At 35.4% G+C, this 22,467-nt stretch overlaps 1 protein-coding gene across 1 annotated transcript in view; it reads left to right on the top strand.

Annotated features, from left to right (window-relative positions):
* Positions 1–22,467, top strand: part of LOC306872531 (transmembrane protein 192-like) — a 40,101-nt gene that overhangs the window by 404 nt on the left and 17,230 nt on the right. The window contains exons 2-4 of the mRNA XM_079421136.1: positions 300–452; positions 691–952; positions 1,688–1,825. Coding sequence (XP_079277262.1) covers positions 300–452; positions 691–952; positions 1,688–1,825 — 553 coding nt within the window. The remainder of the gene's footprint in view (positions 1–299; positions 453–690; positions 953–1,687; positions 1,826–22,467) is intronic.

Genomic DNA, 22,467 nt, shown 5'->3' with positions numbered 1-22,467 from the left:
TGGTAAACCTCCTCTCAGTCACTCTTAGGTCCCCATTTCTAATGTGGCTGCTATTCGTATCACCTGAATATTTTGATAATGGCGCTATTCCCTAGGTCGTTTAACTGGTGAAAAGAGCATTTTACAGAAAATTAGTGAACTAGTGAGTCATTATTAGGCCCTAATACAGTTTATGCATTAATGCATGACTTCAAAGTAACATTTAATGCCTGCAAAGCAGCTTTCAGCTAATGGCTGTAGTGTATGGATGCCATGGCTTTTACAATCTAACCTGTATGCGTCTTTGTTTTTGTGGCCAGAATAACACAAATGTAGATTTTACACAAAGCACTGACGATGACCCTCTTATTGACGGACCACTGGTTTCCCAAGATGCACTTGAGTCAGTGATCAAGAGAGAGTTTCAGAAATTACCCACTCACTGGGCAGTGAGTGTCATCTCATTTTTACATGTGAGTATAGCAACAGACAGTTTTCACTGCACTTACTTGAGAAGGAAAATGACTTAAGCGTTTTTAGATATTGAAAACAGTGAGTATTGGCAGTGTTAAATGTTGCTCCACAGAAAAAAAATCACTTTAAACATGGCAGTTTTGTTATACTCGCACTCATGTTGTTCCACACACACACTACACAAGTAGCACATTCACGGTGTGCTTTTGGTGTAATTTCTCTGTTTCTGGTTTGCAGGTGGTTTATGTGGTTTTGTGCATTGTAATCACAGTATTTTGCTGGATATCTGATGAGCACACTCCTGAGTGCACTGCAGCCTTGCAGGGCATCGACTCCAAGACTGTGATCTTACTAGGAAAAGTTGCGCTATGGGTGATGGTCTTCATATATGATAGATTTGTCCAGCATCACCATAGTGCAGTGAGACGGAGAGGTTATCTGGATTTCTATAGACTGACCCGTGGAATAAAAAACCTTCCACTGCTCATTCACTCTGCAGGTGAAAAGATGTTTCACACTGTTATTATTCCACTCCTGGTTTTCTTTGCCACTGGATAAAGTGAATCTCCATGAAAAACTTGCTGCTGCTAGTTGAAGTACTCTGTCACGTGTCCAAATACCTATGTTTCACAAATGACCACTAGATGGCAGCACAGAAGCTATTATTGTAACTGCAAATATACATTGATTATGAAATGTAATAACTGATACACAATTGCTTTCATGACAATGTTAAATGACTGAATCCTGGTTTATAGTTTTTTTTTCTCATTTTATGATATGGTAACATTTACAATATCATTCCAATTTTTTTTACTAAGAAACTGTTGCATTAAATAGATCAAAAGTGACAGATTTTTTAATTGTTACAAAAAAATTAATAAAATGCTGCTATTGTGCACTTACTATTAATCAAAGACTCCTACAAAAGGTATCACACTTCCACAAAAATATTAAAGAGCACAACTGTTTTCAACATTGATAATAATTGTAATATTAAATGTTTCTAGAGCACTAAATCAGCATGTTCAATCACTTCTGAAAGATCATGTGAGACTGAAGACTGGAATAATGGCTGCAAAAAATATTCACACATTGATTATTTAGTAAAGAAGCCTAATCAAATTAAATCATAATCAAGTAAATATTTACACTTCTAACCAGTAATTAACAGTAATTGTAATCCGTTGCTAATATGATGCAATATTGCTCTCTTTTTTTCTCCCTTACACAGGTAATGCACTGATCCTGGCTGTAATTGCTCCATTTCCTCTGCTGGATGCAACTGTGAAGAATCTTTCTGTGTATCTTCTGTTGGCCATCATCTGTCTGGAGCTACTGCTGTCAGTTATTTGCTTGCTTAGATATGCAGGTACTCTCACAAGATTTTTTTCCTAGTTCATTCTGAATATTTCTGTGTAGTAAATAACACAGAAGCATACACCAAACCTTCTGTTTTTTTTTTTTCTCTGTGCATTCATATGCACACACATGGGGTCCAGAATTATTTTTGCCACACATGCCAATAGTATTAAGTATATCCCACTGGCCTTGAAACTAGTTTTTGCACTATTTTATTTTAGACATTGATTTTTTTTGTCTTTCTGACAGTGTAATTATGTGTGTTTTTTCTGTATTTGAAGAAAACATAGGTCATTTTGTAGCTCACATCATCATATGTTTTGGTAAACATACTTGTGAGCAAGCTCAGTCTATCCAACTATTGAATATTTTTACCTTGACTAATCCAACCATAATTTGTGAAATAATACATAGCTCTAATTCTTCCTCATGCCGGTTAGATCCTGCACCCACATTCCTTTTGAAACACTGTACTTATGTAATTTCTGCTCCTATCTTACACTAATGTAAATGTGGCCTTTATCTCTGCCACTGTTCCAATTTCACTCAAAACTGCTGCTGTTATTCCTGTTCTTAGAAAACAAACCTAGATCCAGCAGATTTCACTAATTATCGGCCGATCTCCAATTTACTATTTGCTTCTTTTTTGGAAAAGGTTGTTGCCACTCAGCTACAGTCTTTTCTAGTTCTTAATGAGCAGTTTGACTAGGTTCAATCTGGTTTCCGCTCACATCACAGTACTGAAACTGCTTTAGTAAAGGTTGTCAATGATCTCTTACTTTCTGGTGACTCGGGTAATATTTCCATTCTCCTATTACTTGACCACTTGATACTGTCTGTCACAAGTTATTGCTCCATTGCCTTTCACAGATAGGTGTCTCAGGTGCTACATTATCCTGGCTCTCTTCCTATCTTACAGATAGACAATACTACATTGCTATGCACAATTACAAAATCCCTCACTGCTTTACTCAAACTGGGTGTTCCCCAGGGCTCAGTTCTTGGGTAGTTACTATTTGTTTTATTTACATTATGCCTCTTGGACGTATAATTCATTCTTATGGTTTTCATAATCACTGTAATGTTTTGAGATATGCTGCTTGCCATTCGGATTCTATCCACCAGACCACATTATTATCTATGTGTGTTAATGAGTTAAAGATATGGCTAAATTCCAATTTTCTAAGTTTGAATTTGAGCAAAACCGAAAATTTGATCACTGGCCTCCCAAATCTAACCAAAAATTTAACTAATGTTCCCAGCTTTAAACTAGATCATTGGTCTCAAACTCAATTCCTGGAGTGCCGCAGCTCTGCACAGTTTAGCTCCAACCAGCTCTAAATCACGCCTGCTTAGAAGTTTTTAGTGATCCTGAAGAGCTTGATTTGCTGGATCAGGTGTGCTTGATTAGGGTTGGAGCTAAACTGTGCAGAGCTGTGGCCCTCCAGGAATTGAGTTTGAGACCAATGACCTAGATGCTACAACAATTTTTCCATTTGCCACTGTCTGAAGTTTGGGCATTACTCTTGATCTTTTGCTGACCCTGGATGTTTACATTAGCAAACTTTCTAAGTTGCATTGCAAAAGTTGCATTTCTCCAGCTTTGCCATATAGCCCAACTTCGTTATTATGTCAGCCCAAAAGATGCTGAATCATTAGTGCACACTTTTATTACATCACACCTCGACTACGGTAATGCTCTTTTAGCTGGATTGCCAGTGCACTATATTTCTCACTTATAATACATTCAAAATTCTGCTGCAAGAATATTAACCCACACTAAACATTCTGCTCCTATCACCCCCATCTTATTTAATCTCCACTGGCTGCCTGTATCATCGCACATTATTTACAAAATTCTTTAAAAAACCTTTAAACCACTCAATGGTCTTGTTCCTTGCTGTCTCTCTGACTTACTTTCTCCTTAAATACTGTCTTGATCACTTCGATCCTCGGGGTGTGACCTTCTTACTGTACATAGATTTGTCTATCTTCAGTGGGTGGCTGGTTGGTCATTTTCTGTCATGGCTCCTAAGCTATGGAACTACTTACCACTGGCACTGAGGACAATAACCTCACTTTCTGAATATAAATCACAACTTAAAGCCTATTATATGCAACAGCAATCACTTCTTTTTCTGTACTGGGAAAATATCTACTGCTACCACTCACAAAAATGCACTTGATTTGATTGCTAATTGCAAGTAATAGTTGTCACAAATACAGAACATGCACACCTCCCCCAGCATGCATTACAATACCCAAGCTTCTCTCCTTACCCCCTTTAGAAACGCACCAGGCAGTTGTTGTCCCTCTCATCCTCTTTTACTTGCATTTTGTGCTCCATATGATAAAATAATAGTTATTTGCTCTCCCTTGGTAAGAGGGGGAGAAAAGGGGAAATATTTTAGAGAATGTCTAAGAGAAAGACCATATGTGGGGGTAATAAGCTTGTTATGGACACACGGCTCATCTTTGCCAAAGGCAACCTGAATCCACCCCACCCTAATACACCATGGCATTGTCTTTAATGTTGACACACACACACACACTTACACACATTCTCGTATCAGTGCCTGGATTCCAGAGATGATTAGTGAAGTGAAGCTTGACCACATGTTATCTATAGAGACACACCCTCACTCGCTCACTTCATTCTCAATGAGGTCTATCAGCAGATATCACCTCATGTCTCATATATCACTCTGTGAATTGACTCTGTGCTGATCTTTTCAACTTTTTAGTCATCAAATAATTCTAAAAAATGTCACGTTTCCACAAAAGTTTTAAACAGCACAATTGTTTTCAACATTGATACTACTACTACTACTACTACTAATAATAATAAGCAGAAGAAGAAATGTTTCTTCAGCACCAAATCAGCATATTGGAATGACTTCTGAAGGATCGTGTGACGCTAAAGCCTGGAGTAATGGCTGCTGAGAATACAGCTTTGCTTTGGAGAACATAAGAGACTTCTTTCAAAAACATTTAAAAAATCTTACTAACCCCAGACTTTGAATGGTAGTGCATGCGAGTAAATGGTCCAGAATCTGGAAATAACAATTTCAGGATTTGGAAAAAAAAAAAATTGTAATGGATGATAATAATAATAATAATAATAATAATAATACAAACTCTTGCACCTTTTCTGTTTTTGCTTCCATTGAAGCACAAGTTGCTCTTTGGAACAAATTTGAAAAATCTTATGGATAACATGATCAACAGAAGAGTTCATTGTTGAGATCTTCTGCAAATACAAGTGACCAAATTCTGAAATTTTTCTGAAACTTTTCACTCAATGCCGTTAATGTAATTTTTAATAAGCTATATTAAATTAAAAAAAAGAAAAATGGCTGTAGACGTTATATGTGGAAGTAGCTACATCTACAAATTTAAGAATCTTTCCTGTTCTTTCCCACGTGAGATTATTCCCAAAATAATGACCCCAGGTCTCAATCCAATACCCTTTATTTGCCGCACATTTTTTATGCTAACGAGTGATCTCTATCCATTTAACCACCGTTTATCTCCTCCTATCCATATATCCATCTCTCTGTCCTCTTCCTAGAGGAAGGTGCAGTTAGGTCAGAGTCATGCTCCAGGGTCTTTGAAGTGTCCTCTGTGATTGTTGTATCTCTGCCTCTCTCTCTTCATTTGAACATGAATGCAGCGTTCTGTATGGGCCGTATGCCGCCTCTGCACTTCAAAGGAAGTTTAGGGCCCTTCAAAGGGGGCGAGGGAGGTGATTGGGACCTTCATTGTTTTACCGCGATGCACGGACAACATGCGCTCGGCCTCCGTCATGTCCAAATGTGCTCAAGGATGGCATTAGTGTGGAATGCAGAAATATGATGCTTGGGGGAACTTAAACTTAAAGTGCACATGCTTTTTCAGAGTTTTAGAATCAAATGCCTTTCAGTTGCTTGAGTTCTTAGAGCTTGGATATGTCACACAAAAGTGTAAAATATTTCTATGCATTGGACTTCTATGCAACATTGTGTTAGAATGCGAATGTCATGAATTATTGACCATCATTGTAATGATGTTTATTTTTACGGTAGCCTTTTGTGGATGGAAGCACTACTGTTTAGTGAAGATATAAGGAATGTGACACGTATATCAGAAAGACTGTCACTCTTTCTCTTTAAAAACATTCTTTAAAGGTTTTGCTTGATGTGTGGTGACAGAACTGACAAATTACCCTCAATAACCTTCCAGCATTACATAACTAAACTCGCATACACACTGTATTTGTCTCAAATAACTGCTTGAGCTTCATTTACTATTATAGATTGCGCTTATATGGCACTTCAGAGCGAGAGAAAAGGTGTGCATTATCTCTAAAGAGGGATTCCCTGATCTCCTTCCTGCCCAGCTCAATGGCCTGTTGGCCCCCATTTCCTGCAGGTGATTGAAGAAAGAGCAGTTTTATCTGATTGGTGTGTTTGTGATGGGTTGGCCAGGTGTGGGTCAGGAACAACGCTGAGGTGTTTGTGTATGTGTGGTACTGTTTTTGGTGATTATGGTGTAATTAGAATGTATTCAGACACCCTGAGATATCTTGAGATATTTTCCACTTTGATTTGTAGATTATCTTTTGACCGATATGTTTGCCCGAAAGCACAAACTATACTTATCTTACTCATTTTTAAGGTGAGGCATGTAATTATTTCAATATTAGAATGCAGAAATGTAGTATCATCTCATAACATCTCAAATGTTGCTCATTTTGTCAGAACTGTCTGACATATTGTTGCTCAAGACATAAGGCATCTATCGTCAACTGCTACCAAACTTAAGTCTTTTGAGCAGTTTGTGTATGCACCGTAAACCTCAAGTAATATTACATTTAATAGAAGAGCTGTAATGGCTAAACAAGTGGATACAAATTCTATTTTCATTTGTAAGTGCGAATTTGTTCTTTTGAATACATGGGATGAAAATTAAGCTTTATTCGCTAATTCTTTAGATTCAGATTTTTCTCTGATAGAAACATTGCTAATGACTCAACACAGTGGTGCAATTTTGGAGTGATACTACCTGTTTTGATTGACCAGTGGCAGACTAGCATAGGTGCCTAGGAATAATTTGGATGTGCTTGAATAGAAAATTGTTGCCTGGGGACATTGACAAGATGGCCACTGAGCAACTCGACCTGCCTTAAAGAGACTTTAGCAAAGCTTTGTTTGGTGTTAAAAGTACATCACTAGAAATACTTCTGTTCCACTACTGTTCAAAAGTTTAGCGTTGGTACAAATTATTTTTTTTATTAAGGTCTTTCTTATGCTCGAGGCAGCATTTTATTTGATCAAAACTACAGTAAAAACTAATATTGTGAAATATTATTATAATTTAACTTTATATACAGTTTATTCCTGTGATGGCAAAGCTAAGTTTTCAGCAGCTATTACTCTTGTCTTCAGTGTGATCATGATCTTTCAGAAATCATTCTAATATGCTGATTTGCTGCCCAAGATGTCTTAATATCAATGTTGAAAACAGTTGTGCTTCTTAACATTTTTATTTTATTTATTTATTTTAAAAATTGACAACAGCATTTATTTAAAATATAATTTATTTGTAACCTTTTAAAATATTTTTGAACATTTTAGTGCTTTTGAAGGGCAATGTAGTTTCCAGATATCCAAATAATTTTCACTATTTATTTATCCCAATCTGCCATATTTTAACATAATGCACATAGTACACTCTGGAGTCTTTAATTAGGGCCCAAGCCAGTAAGGCGCAGGGCCCTATTGTTCTTCTAAGGATTATTAGGGCCCAAGCCAGTAAGGCGCAGGGCCCTATTGTTCCCCTAAGGATTATTATTAGGGCCCAAGCCAGTAAGGCGCAGGGCCCTATTGTTCTTCTAAGGATTATTAGGGCCCAAGCCAGTAAGGCGCAGGGCCCTATTGTTCCCCTAAGGATTATTATTTTTTTTTTTTTTTTTTTTTTTTTTTTTTTTTTATTATTTTTTATTTCGACTATCCGGGTACTTTTGGGGGCCTTAACGTGCCCGAAAACTCTCGAAAATTGGCACGCACATTGGAACCTGCGGCCATTAGGACGCCGCTGAGGCTGGGACCCGGGCGTGGCACAGGGGCTCTACGGCGCCCCCTGGAAAATTGTCAGAAAACTTGATGTATAGCTCACACATACTTGCACGTATTCATATGAAACTCGGTACACATATAGAACTCATTGAGCTGAACAACTTTCACGCTGCATGTCTTAGGCTCCGCCCAACAGGAAGTCGGCTATTCAGGGCTGTTTAAAAAGCGCATGCTCTGGAATTTGATATACTCCTCTGAGGATTTCCATACGATTGCCACCAAACTAGGTGAACATGATCTCAAGACATTGGGGACGCTAAATTGCGAAGATATTTTTGATATGTCGAACGGTTTGCCCGTGGCGAGGCGATGAAGTTATGGCGAAAAATGAGACCCAGGAAATGCCTAATAACGTCCACATACATTGTATGATGTAGATCAAACTTCAGTGATTTGTTCGTTGTATGATGCCGATCGGATAGATGTGACTATTATGACTGAAAGTTATAGCGCCACCAACTGGCTGCAGGAAGTGTGTCGTTTTCAAAATGCTTTGAATTCAGCATCTTCTTTTACCTCGATTTGCTTCAAACTTCACCAGAATAATGTCAAAACACGGCCGATGTAAAACTGTGAAGGGAATATTGATATCTAAAATTATGTTGCCATGGCAACGTGTCAAAGTTGAAAATTCGTTTCTGGTGATTTTGAGGCAGATAACATGTTTAGAATGTCATGAAACTCAACACACATATCAGTATTAATGATAGTTAGACACTGGAAAAAGCTCATAAACGGGCGTGGAAGAGACACTCTATAGCGCCACCTTTTGTCAAAAATGAGGGGGTTAGTTTTAGCTACAGACACCAAACTCGGTATATAAATTGTTCTAATTAATCCGGACAACTTTCTAATTTACAGTCATTAGCTACGACCAACAGGAAGTCGGCTATATTTATTTTAATGTGGGTTTTTTTTAAAAACGGGCTGTAAACAAATTAATACTCCTCCAAGCAGAAACACGGAAATCACACCAAACATTTTTTATCATGATGCCAAAATACTGAAGATGCTAAATTGCGGACGGATTTAGGATATCTTGAACGATGATTTAATGGCAATTTATTAAAGTTACAGTAAAAAAGATAATTTTTTTTTTTTTTTATCTTTTAAGAGCAGCTTCCAAACACTTCATAAAAAATTACATACACAGAACAATACAGTCTGAGGATATGTGATTAATTTCATGAATTTACAATACACTATGCTTAGGAGAAAATTTAAAAACTATCAGAGAGCTCTTAGACTGCTGAGTGAGAGCTCCCTGCCAGCCTGCATCTGAGTGAGGGGTGGGGGTGGGGTGGGGTGTGAGTGACTGTGTGAGTGACTGTGTGGATTGAGGAGCTGGGTGAGAGAGAGAAAGAGAGAGAGGGTCTGTTTTTTAAAATCTTTAAAAAATGCTTATAAATCATTAAATAAGGTCTCAATTCTTAACATTAGGAAATGCATTAATTAACGTGAACTAACAATGAAAAATATATTTTTACAGCATGTTAATTCTTCCATGATAGTATGAACTAACAAAGAACAATTTTTTTAAAGCATTTATTAATCTTTTTAATGTTAGAAAAATAGTCATGTTCAAAAGATAAACTTTAAAATGTAATAATATATTAACACATTTTGGAATTAATATTGATCAACATTAAATGGTATATAATTATTAATGTTTATATATATATAATGATAGCTACAGACACCAAACTCGGTACATAAATTGTTCTTATTAATCCGGACAACTTTCTAATTTACAGTCATTAGCTACGACCAACAGGAAGTCGGCTATATTTATTTTAATGTGGGTTTTGTTTTTAAACAGGCTGTAAACAAATTCATACTCCTCCAAACAGAAACACGTAAATCACACCAAACATTTTTTCTTATGATGCCAAAATACTGAAGATGCTAAATTGCGGACGGATTTAGGATATCTTGAACGATGATTTAATGGCAATTTATTAAAGTTACAGTAAAAAAGAGAAAACTTTTCTTTTCTTTTTTTCTTTTAAGAGCAGCTTCCAAACACTTCATAAAAAATTACATACACAGAACAATACAGTCTGAGGATATGTGATTAATTTCATGAATTTACAATACACTATGCTTAGGAGAAAATTTAAAAACTATCAGAGTTCTCCTGTCTCTGTGCTTCTAATGTTTGCGGTAGGTGACTGGGTGAGTGACTGACTGTGTGAGTTCAGTGAGTGTGGAGGGGGAGAGAGAGAGAGACAGGGTCTGTTTAAACATCTCAATAAAATCCTTAAAAAATGCTTATAAAGCATTAAAGGTTTTGATAACACTTTATAATTAAGTCTCATTTGTTAACAGTAGGGAATGCATTAATTAACATGAACTAACAATGAAATATATATTTTACAGTATGTTAATTCTTCATTGATAGTATGAACTTACAATGAACTAACAATGAACAAAATATTTTTTATATTAGAAAAATAGTCATGTTCAAAAGATAAAACTTTAAAATTTTATAATATATTAACACATTTTGGAATTGATTTTGATCAACATTAAATGGTATATATTTATTAATGATGTAAATTAACAACAGTTAAATAATGTTGTTTTTTAACATTGGTTAATTCACAAATAACATTAAATATTAACAATATATTTTTTACTTTATTAATTTGTGTTAGAAAAAATTATTCATGTTAGTTAATGGAAAAATAAATAATTAAAAAATGCTTATAAATCATTAAAAGCTTTGGTAACTATAATAATTTCTCATTTGTTAGCATTAGTAAATGCATTAACTAACATCAACTACCAATGAAAAATAAATTTTCACAGAATTTAAAGTTTTATATGTTCTGTGTGTGTGTGTGTTTCACAGAGTTGATGGTTTGGATTAACCCTTTAATTGCCGTATCCCTTAAAACCAAACTGCCAGAGGGTTACTGTGATGCTTGTGCTCGCTGGGCACCGTTTTATCGATGCCACCGGGGTGGCGTATGCTGACGGCTTGGGCCCGTCATCGCTGCTCGCAGCTATATTTATTTTTATTTTTTTTATTATTTTTTATTTCGACTATCCGGGTACTTTTGGGGGCCTTAACGTGCCCGAAAACTCTTGAAAATTGGCACGCACATTGGAACCTGCGGCCATTAGGACGCCACAGAGGCTGGGACCCGGGCGTGGCACAGGGGCTCTACGGCGCCCCCTGGAAAATTGTCAGAAAGCTTGATGTATAGCTCACACATACTTGCACGTATTCATATGAAACTCGGTACACATATAGAACTCATTGAGCCGAACAACTTCCGCGCAGCATGTCATAGGCTCCGCCCAACAGGAAGTCGGCTATTCAGGGCTGTTTAAAAAGCGCATGCTCTGGAATTTGATATACTCCTCTGAGGATTTCCATACGATTGCCACCAAACTAGGTGAACATGATCTCAAGACATTGGGGACGCTAAATTGCGAAGATATTTTTGATATGTCGAACGGTTTGCCCGTGGCGAGGCGATGAAGTTATGGCGAAAAATGAGACCCAGGAAATGCCTAATAACGTCCACATACATTGTATGATGTAGATCAAACTTCAGTGACTTGTTCGTTGTATGATGCCGATCGGATAGATGTGACTATTATGACTGAAAGTTATAGCGCCACCAACTGGCTGCAGGAAGTGTGTCGTTTTCAAAATGCTTTGAATTCAGCATCTTATTTTTACTCGATTTGCTTCAAACTTCACCAGAATAATGTCAAAACACGGCCGATGTAAAACTGTGAAGGGAATATTGATATCTAAAATGATGTTGCCATGGCAACGTGTCAAAGTTGAAAATTCGTTTCTGGTGATTTTGAGGCAGATAACATGTTTAGAATGTCATGAAACTCAACACACATATCCATTTTAATGATAGTTAGACACTGGAAAAAGCTCATAAACGGGCGTGGAAGAGGCACTCTATAGCGCCACCTTTTGTCAAAAATGAGGGGGTTAGTTTTAGCTACAGACCCCAAACTCGGTACATAAATTGTTCTAATTAATCCGGACAACTTTCTAATTTACAGTCATTAGCTACGACCAACAGGAAGTCGGCTATATTTATTTTAATGTGGGTTTTTTTTTAAAACGGGCTGTAAACAAATTAATACTCCTCCAAGCAGAAACACGGAAATCACACCAAACATTTTTTATCATGATGCCAAAATACTGAAGATGCTAAATTGCGGACGGATTTAGGATATCTTGAACGATGATTTAATGGCAATTTATTAAAGTTACAGTAAAAAAGATCCATTTTATTTTTTTTTATCTTTTAAGAGCAGCTTCCAAACACTTCATAAAAAATTACATACACAGAACAATACAGTCTGAGGATATGTGATTAATTTCATGAATTTACAATACACTATGCAGAGGAGAAAATTAAAAAACTATCAGAGCTGCCTCTGAGTGAGAGGTCCTGTCAGCCTGCAGCTGAGTGAGGGGTGGGGTGGGGTGGGCTGTGAGTGACTGTGTGAGTGACTGTGTGGATTGAGGCAGTGGGTGAGAGAGAGAAAGAGAGAGAGGGTCTGTTTTTTAAAATCTTTAAAAAATGCTTATAAATCATTAAAGATTTTGATAACACTTTATAATAAGGTCTCAATTCTTAACATTAGGAAATGCATTAATTAACGTGAACTAACAATGAAAAATATATTTTTACAGCATGTTAATTCTTCCATGATAGTATGAACTAACAAAGAACAATTTTTTTAAAGCATTTATTAATCTTTTTAATGTTAGAAAAATAGTCATGTTCAAAAGATAAACTTTAAAATTTAATAATATATAAACACATTTTGGATTAATATTGATCAACATTAAATGGTATATAATTATAAATGATTATATATATATAATGATAGCTACAGACACCAAACTCGGTACATAAATTGTTCTTATTAATCCGGACAACTTTCTAATGTACAGTCATTAGCTACGACCAACAGGAAATCGGCTATTTTTTTTTTAATGTGTTTTTTTTTTAAAAAACGGGCTGTAAACAAATTCATACTCCTTCAAGCAGAAACCAAAAATTCACACCAAACATTTTTTCACATGCTTCCAAGATACTGAAGATGCTTCATTGCGGACCGATTTAGGATATCTTGAACGGTGATTTAATGGCAATTTATTAAAGTTACAGTAAAAAATAACACTTTTTTTTTTTTTATCTTTAAAGAGCAGCTTCCAAACACTTCATAAAAAATTACATACACAGAACAAGACCGTCTGAGGATATGTGATTAATTTCATGAATTTACAATACACTATGGAGAGCAGAAAATTAAAACTATCAGAGATCTCCTGTCACTGCTTCTAATGTGTGCGGTGGGTGACTGACTGTGTGAGTTCAGTGAGTGTGGAGGGGGAGAGAGAGAGAGAGAGAGAGAGGGTCTGTTTAAACTTCTCAATAAAATCCTTAAAAAATGCTTATAAAGCATTAAAGGTTTTGATAACACTTTATAATTAAGTCTCATTTGTTAACAGTAGGGAATGCATTAATTAACATGAACTAACAATGAAAAATATATTTTTACAGCATGTTAATTCTTCATTGATAGTATGAACTTACAATGAACTAACAATGAACAAAATATTTTTAATATTAGAAAAATAGTCATGCTCAAAAGATAAAACTTTCAAATTTAATAATATATTAACACATTTTGGAATTAATATTGATCAACATTAAATGGTATATAATTATTGTTGATGTTAACTAACAACAGTTAAATAATGTTGTTTTTTAACATTGGTTAATTCACAAATAATATTAAATATTAACAATATATTTTTTACTTTATTCATTTTTGTTAGTAAATTATTCATGTTAGTTAATGGAAAAATAAATAATTAAAAAATGCTTATAAATCATTAAAAGCTTTGGTAACTATAATAATTTCTCATTTGTTAGCATTAGTAAATGCATTGACTAACATCAACTACCAATGAAAAATATATTTTCACAGAATTTAAAGTTTTATATGTTGTTCTGTGTGTGTGTGTTTCACAGAGTTGATGGTTTGGATTAACCCTTTAATTGCTGTATCCCTTAAAACCAAACTGCCAGAGGGTTACTGTGATGCTTGTGCTCGCTGGGCACCGTTTTATCGATGCCACCGGGGTGGCGTATGCTGACGGCTTGGGCCCGTCATCGCTGCTTGCAGCTATATATTTTTTTATTTTTTTTTTTTTTTTTTTTTTTTATTTCAATCATCCGGGCACTTTTGGGGGCCTTAACGTGCCCGAAAACTCTCGAAAATTGGCACGCACATTGGAACCTGCGGCCATTAGGACGCCGCTGAGGCTGGGACCCGGGCGTGGCACAGGGGCTCTACGGCGCCCCCTGGAAAATTGTCAGAAAACTTGATGTATAGCTCACACATACTTGCACGTATTCATATGAAACTCGGTACACATATAGAACTCATTGAGCTGAACAACTTCCGCACAGCATGTCTTAGGCTCCGCCCAACAGGAAGTCGGCTATTCAGGGCTGTTTAAAAAGCGCATGCTCTGGAATTTGATATACTCCTCTGAGGATTTCCATACGATTGCCACCAAACTCGGTGAACATGATCTCAGGACATTGGGGACGCTAAATTGCGAAGATATTTTTGATATGTCGAACGGTTTGCCCGTGGCGAGGCGATGAAGTTATGGCGAAAAATGAGACCCAGGAAATGCCTAATAACGTCCACATACATTGTATGATGTAGATCAAACTTCAGTGATTTGTTCTTTGTATGATGCCGATCGGATAGATGTGACTATTATGACTGAAAGTTATAGCGCCACCAACTGGCTGCAGGAAGTGTGTCGTTTTCAAAATGCTTTGAATTCAGCATCTTATTTTTACTCGATTTGCTTCAAACTTCACCAGAATAATGTCAAAACACGGCCGATGTAAAACTGTGAAGGGAAGATTGATATCTAAAATTATGTTGCCATGGCAACGTGTCAAAGTTGAAAATTCGTTTCTGGTGATTTTGAGGCAGATAACATGTTTAGAATGTCATGAAACTCAACACACATATGAGTATTAATGATAGTTAGACACTGGAAAAAGCTCATATATGGGCGTGGAAGAGGCACTCTATAGCGCCACCTTTTGTCAAAAATGAGGGGGTTAGTTTTAGCTACAGACCCCAAACTCGGTACATAAATTGTTCTAATTAATCCGGACAACTTTCTAATTTACAGTCATTAGCTACGACCAACAGGAAGTCGGCTATATTTATTTTAATGTGGGTTTTTTTTAAAAACGGGCTGTAAACAAATTAATACTCCTCCAAGCAGAAACACGGAAATCACACCAAACATTTTTTATCATGATGCCAAAATACTGAAGATGCTAAATTGCGGACGGATTTAGGATATCTTGAACGATGATTTAATGGCAATTTATTAAAGTTACAGTAAAAAAGATCATTTCTTTTTTTTTTTTATCTTTTAAGAGCAGCTTCCAAACACTTCATAAAAAATTACATACACAGAACAATACAGTCTGAGGATATGTGATTAATTTTATGAATTTACAATACACTATGCAGAGGAGAAAATTTGAAAACTATCAGAGAGTTAGACTTAGACTGCTTCTGAGTGAGAGATCCCTGTCAGCCTGCAGCTGAGTGAGGGGTGGGGGTGGGGTGGGGTGTGAGTGACTGTGTGAGTGACTGTGTGGATTGAGCCAGTGGGTGAGAGAGAGAAAGAGAGAGAGAGGGTCTGTTTTTTTAAATCTTTAAAAAATGCTTATAAATCATTAAAGATTTTGATAACACTTTATAATAAGGTCTCAATTCTTAACATTAGGAAATGCATTAATTAACGTGAACTAACAATGAAAAATATATTTTTACAGCATGTTAATTCTTCCATGATAGTATGAACTAACAAAGAACAATTTTTTAAAGCATTTATTAATCTTTTTAATGTTAGAAAATTAGTCATGTTCAAAAGATAAACTTTAAAATGTAATAATATATAAACACATTTTGGAATTAATATTGATCAACATTAAATGGTATATAATTATTAATGATTATATATATATATATATATATATATATATATAATGATAGCTACAGACACCAAACTCGGTACATAAATTGTTCTTATTAATCCGGACAACTTTCTAATTTACAGTCATTAGCTACGACCAACAGGAAATCGGCTATTTTTTTTTTTTATGTGTTTTTTTTTTTTTTAAACGGGCTGTAAACAAATTCATACTCCTTCAAGCAGAAACCAAAAATTCACACCAAACATTTTTTCACATGCTTCCAAGATACTGAAGATGCTACATTGCGGACTGATTTAGGATATCTTGAACGGTGATTTAATGGCAATTTATTAAAGTTACAGTAAAAAAGAACACTTTTTTTTTTATCTTTAAAGAGCAGCTTCCAAACACTTCATAAAAAATTACATACACAGAACAAGACAGTCTGAGATATGTGATTAATTTCATGAATTTACAATACACTATGGAGAGCAGAAAATTAAAACTATCAGAGTTCTCCTGTCTCTGTGCTTCTAATGTGTGCGGTGGGTGACTGGGTGGGTGACTGACTGTGTGAGTTCAGTGAGTGTGGAGGGGGAGAGAGAGAGAGAGAGAGAGAGAGAGAGAGGGTCTGTTTAAACTTCTCAATAAAATCCTTAAAAAATGCTTATAAAGCATTAAAGGTTTTGATAACACTTTATAATTAAGTCTCTTTTGTTAACAGTAGGGAATGCATTAATTAACATGAACTAACAATGAAAAATATATTTTTTACAGCATGTTAATTCTTCATTGATAGTATGAACTTACAATGAACAAAATATTTTTAATATTAGAAAAATAGTCATGTTCAAAAGATAAAACTTTAAAATGTAATAATATATTAACACATTTTGGAATTGATTTTGATAAACATTAAATGGTATATATTTATTAATGATGTAAATTAACAACAGTTAAATAATGTTGTTTTTAACATTGGTTAATTCACAAATAACATTAAATATTAACAATATATGTTTTACTTTATTCATTTGTGTTAGAATAAATTATTCATGTTAGTTAATGGAAAAATAAATCATTAAAAAATGCTTATAAATCATTAAAACCTTTGGTAACTATAATAATTTCTCATTTGTTAGCATTAGTAAATGCATTAACTAACATCAACTACCAATGAAAAATATATTTTCACAGAATTTAAAGTTTTATATGTTGTTCTGTGTGTGTTTCACAGAGTTGATGGTTTGGAATAACCCTTTAATTGCCGTATCCCTTAAAACCAAACTGCCAGAGGGTTACTGTAATGTGTGTGCTCGCTGGGCACCGTTTTATCGATGCCACCGGGATGGCGTATGCTGACGGCTTGGGCCCGTCATCGCTGCTCGCAGCTATATTTTTTTTTTTTTTTTTTTTTTTTTTTTTTTTTTTTATTATTTTTTATTTCGACTATCCGGGTACTTTTGGGGGCCTTAACGTGCCCGAAAACTCTTGAAAATTGGCACACACATTGGAACCTGCGGCCATTAGGACGCCGCTGAGGCTGGGACCCGGGCGTGGCACAGGGGCTCTACGGCGCCCCCTGCAAAATTGTCAGAAAGCTTGATGTATAGCTCACACATACTTGCACGTATTCATATGAAACTCGGTACACATATAGAACTCATTGAGCTGAACAACTTTCACGCTGCATGTTTTAGGCTCCGCCCAACAGGAAGTCGGCTATTCAGGGCTGTTTAAAAAGCGCATGCTCTGGAATTTGATATACTCCTCTGAGGATTTCCATACGATTGCCACCAAACTCGGTGAACATGATCTCAAGACATTGGGGACGCTAAATTGCGAAGATATTTTTGATATGTCGAACGGTTTGCCCGTGGCGAGGCGATGAAGTTATGGCGAAAAATGAGACCCAGGAAATGCCTAATAACGTCCACATACATTGTATGATGTAGATCAAACTTCAGTGATTTGTTCGTTGTATGATGCCGATCGGATAGATGTGACTATTATGACTGAAAGTTATAGCGCCACCAACTGGCTGCAGGAAGTGTGTCGTTTTCAAAATGCTTTGAATTCAGCATCTTCTTTTTACTCGATTTGCTTCAAACTTCACCAGAATAATGTCAAAACATGGCCGATGTAAAACTGTGAAGGGAATATTGATATCTAAAATTATGTTACCATGGCAACGTGTCAAAGTTGAAAATTCGTTTCTGGTGATTTTGAGGCAGATAACATGTTTAGAATGTCATGAAACTCAACACACATATGAGTATTAATGATAGTTAGACACTGGAAAAAGCTCATAAACGGGCGTGGAAGAGGCACTCTATAGCGCCACCTTTTGTCAAAAATGGGGGGGTTAGTTTTAGCTACAGATACCAAACTCGGTACATAAATTGTTCTTATTAATCCGGACAACTTTCTAATTTACAATCATTAGCTACGACCAACAGGACGTCGGCTATATTTATTTTAATGTGGGTTTTTTAAAAAAACGGGCTGTAAACAAATTCATACTCCTCCAAACAGAAACACGTAAATCACACCAAACATTTTTTCTCATGACGCCAAAATACTGAAGATGCTAAATTGCGGACGGATTTAGGATATCTTGAACGATGATTTAATGGCAATTTATTAAAGTTACAGTAAAAAAGAGAAAACTTTTTTTTTTTTATCTTTTAAGAGCAGCTTCCAAACACTTCATAAAAAATTACATACACAGAACAATACAGTCTGAGGATATGTGATTAATTTCATGAATTTACAATAGACTATGGTGAGAAGAAAATTTAAAAACTATCAGAGAGTTGATATAATGCTTCTGAGTGAGAGGTCCTGTCAGCCTGCAGCTGAGTGAGGGGTGGGGGTGGGGTGGGCTGTGAGTGACTGTGTGAGTGACTGTGTGGATTGAGGCAGTGGGTGAGAGAGAGAAAGAGAGAGAGAGGGTCTGTTTTTTTAAAATCTTTAAAAAATGCTTATAAATCATTAAAGATTTTGATAACACTTTATAATAAGGTCTCAATTCTTAACATTAGGAAATGCATTAATTAACGTGAACTAACAATGAAAAATATATTTTTACAGCATGTTAATTCTTCCATGATAGTATGAACTAACAAAGAACTTTTTTTTTTAAAGCATTTATTAATCTTTTTAATGTTAGAAAAATAATCATGTTCAAAAGATTAACTTTAAAATGTAATAATATATAAACACATTTTGGAATTAATATTCATCAACATTAAATGGTATATAATTATTAATGATTATATATATATATAATGATAGCTACAGACACCAAACTCGGTACATAAATTGTTCTTATTAATCCGGACAACTTTCTAATTTACAGTCATTAGCTACGACCAACAGGAAATCGGCTATTTTTTTTTTTATGTGTTTTTTTTTTTTTTTAAACGGGCTGTAAACAAATTCATACTCCTCCCAAGCAGAAACCAACAATTCACACCAAACATTTTTTCACATGCTTCCAAGATACTGAAGATACTACATTGCGGACGGATTTAGGATATCTTGAACGGTGATTTAATGGCAATTTATTAAAGTCACAGTAAAAAATAACACTTTTCTTTTTTTTTATCTTTTAAGAGCAGCTTCAAAACACTTCATAAAAAATTACATACACAGAACAATACAGTCTGAGGATATGTTATTAATTCCATGAATTTACAATACACTATACAGAGGAGAACATTTTCAAACTTATCAGAGTTCTCCTGTCTCTGTGCTTCTAATGTGTGCGGTAGGTGACTGGGTGGGTGACTGACTGTGTGAGTTCAGTGAGTGTGGAGGGAGAGAGAGAGAGAGAGAGAGAGAGAGAGAGAGAGAGGGTCTGTTTAAACTTCTCAATAAAATCCTTAAAAAATGCTTATAAAGCATTAAAGGTTTTGATAACACTTTATAATTAAGTCTCATTTGTTAACAGTAGGGAATGCATTAATTAACATGAACTAACAATGAAAAATGTATTTTTTACAGCATGTTAATTCTTCATTGATAGTATGAACTTACAATGAACTAACAATGAACAAAATATTTTTAATATTAGAAAAATAGTCATGTTCAAAAAATAAAACTTTAAAATGTAATAATATATTAACACATTTTGGAATTGATTTTGATAAACATTAAATGGTATATATTTATTAATTATGTAAATTAACAACAGTTAAATAATGTTGTTTTTTAACATTGGTTAATTCACAAATAACATTAAATATTAACAATATATTTTTTACTTTATTAATTTGTGTTAGAAAAAATTATTCATGTTAGTTAATGGAAAAATAAATCATTAAAAAAAGCTTATAAATCATTAAAACCTTTGGTAACTATAATAATTTCTCATTTGTTAGCATTAGTAAATGCATTAACTAACATCAACTACCAATGAAAAATATATTTTCACAGAATTTAAAGTTTTATATGTTGTTCTGTGTGTGTGTGTTTCACTGAGTTGATGGTTTGGATTAACCCTTTAATTGCCGTATCCCTTAAAACCAAACTGCCAGAGGGTTACTGTGATGCTTGTGCTCGCTGGGCACCGTTTTATCGATGCCACCGGGGTGGCGTATGCTGACGGCTTGGGCCCGTCATCGCTGCTCGCAGCTATATTTATTAGGGCCCAAGCCAGTAAGGCGCAGGGCCCTATTGTTCTTCTAAGGATTATTATTTTTTTTTTTTTTTTTTTTTTTTTTTTTTATTTTTTATTTCAATCATCCGGGCACTTTTGGGGGCCTTAACGTGCCCGAAAACTCTCGAAAATTGGCACGCACATTGGAACCTGCGGCCATTAGGACGCCGCTGAGGCTGGGACCCGGGCGTGGCACAGGGGCTCTACGGCGCCCCCTGGAAAATTGTCAGAAAACTTGATGTATAGCTCACACATACTTGCACGTATTCATATGAAACTCGGTACACATATAGAACTCATTGAGCTGAACAACTTTCACGCAGCATGTCTTAGGCTCCGCCCAACAGGAAGTCGGCTATTCAGGGCTGTTTAAAAAGCGCATGCTCTGGAATTTGATATACTCCTCTGAGGATTTCCATACGATTGCCACCAAACTCGGTGAACATGATCTCAGGACATTGGGGACGCTAAATTGCGAAGATATTTTTGATATGTCGAACGGTTTGCCCGTGGCGAGGCGATGAAGTTATGGCGAAAAATGAGACCCAGGAAATGCCTAATAACGTCCACATACATTGTATGATGTAGATCAAACTTCAGTGATTTGTTCTTTGTATGATGCCGATCGGATAGATGTGACTATTATGACTGAAAGTTATAGCGCCACCAACTGGCTGCAGGAAGTGTGTCGTTTTCAAAATGCTTTGAATTCAGCATCTTATTTTTACTCGATTTGCTTCAAACTTCACCAGAATAATGTCAAAACACGGCCGATGTAAAACTGTGAAGGGAAGATTGATATCTAAAATTATGTTGCCATGGCAATGTGTCAAAGTTGAAAATTCGTTTCTGGTGATTTTGAGGCAGATAACATGTTTAGAATGTCATGAAACTCAACACACATATGAGTATTAATGATAGTTAGACACTGGAAAAAGCTCATATACGGGCGTGGAAGAGGCACTCTATAGCGCCACCTTTTGTCAAAAATGAGGGGGTTAGTTTTAGCTACAGACCCCAAACTCGGTACATAAATTGTTCTAATTAATCCGGACAACTTTCTAATTTACAGTCATTAGCTACGACCAACAGGAAGTCGGCTATATTTATTTTAATGTGGGTTTTTTTTAAAAACGGGCTGTAAACAAATTAATACTCCTCCAAGCAGAAACACGGAAATCACACCAAACATTTTTTATCATGATGCCAAAATACTGAAGATGCTAAATTGCGGACGGATTTAGGATATCTTGAACGATGATTTAATGGCAATTTATTAAAGTTACAGTAAAAAAGATCATTTCTTTTTTTTTTTTATCTTTTAAGAGCAGCTTCCAAACACTTCATAAAAAATTACATACACAGAACAATACAGTCTGAGGATATGTGATTAATTTTATGAATTTACAATACACTATGCAGAGGAGAAAATTTGAAAACTATCAGAGAGTTAGACTTAGACTGCTTCTGAGTGAGAGATCCCTGTCAGCCTGCAGCTGAGTGAGGGGTGGGGGTGGGGTGGGGTGTGAGTGACTGTGTGAGTGACTGTGTGGATTGAGCCAGTGGGTGAGAGAGAGAAAGAGAGAGAGAGGGTCTGTTTTTTTAAATCTTTAAAAAATGCTTATAAATCATTAAAGATTTTGATAACACTTTATAATAAGGTCTCAATTCTTAACATTAGGAAATGCATTAATTAACGTGAACTAACAATGAAAAATATATTTTTACAGCATGTTAATTCTTCCATGATAGTATGAACTAACAAAGAACAATTTTTTTAAAGCATTTATTAATCTTTTTAATGTTAGAAAATTAGTCATGTTCAAAAGATAAACTTTAAAATGTAATAATATAT

The sequence above is a fragment of the Barbus barbus genome (assembly GCF_936440315.1).
Source record: "Barbus barbus genome assembly, chromosome: 7".
Taxonomy (NCBI): Eukaryota; Metazoa; Chordata; class Actinopteri; order Cypriniformes; family Cyprinidae; genus Barbus; species Barbus barbus.
The sequence above is the reverse complement of the archived record's forward strand: the minus strand, read 5'-3'. Positions and strand labels throughout refer to the sequence as shown.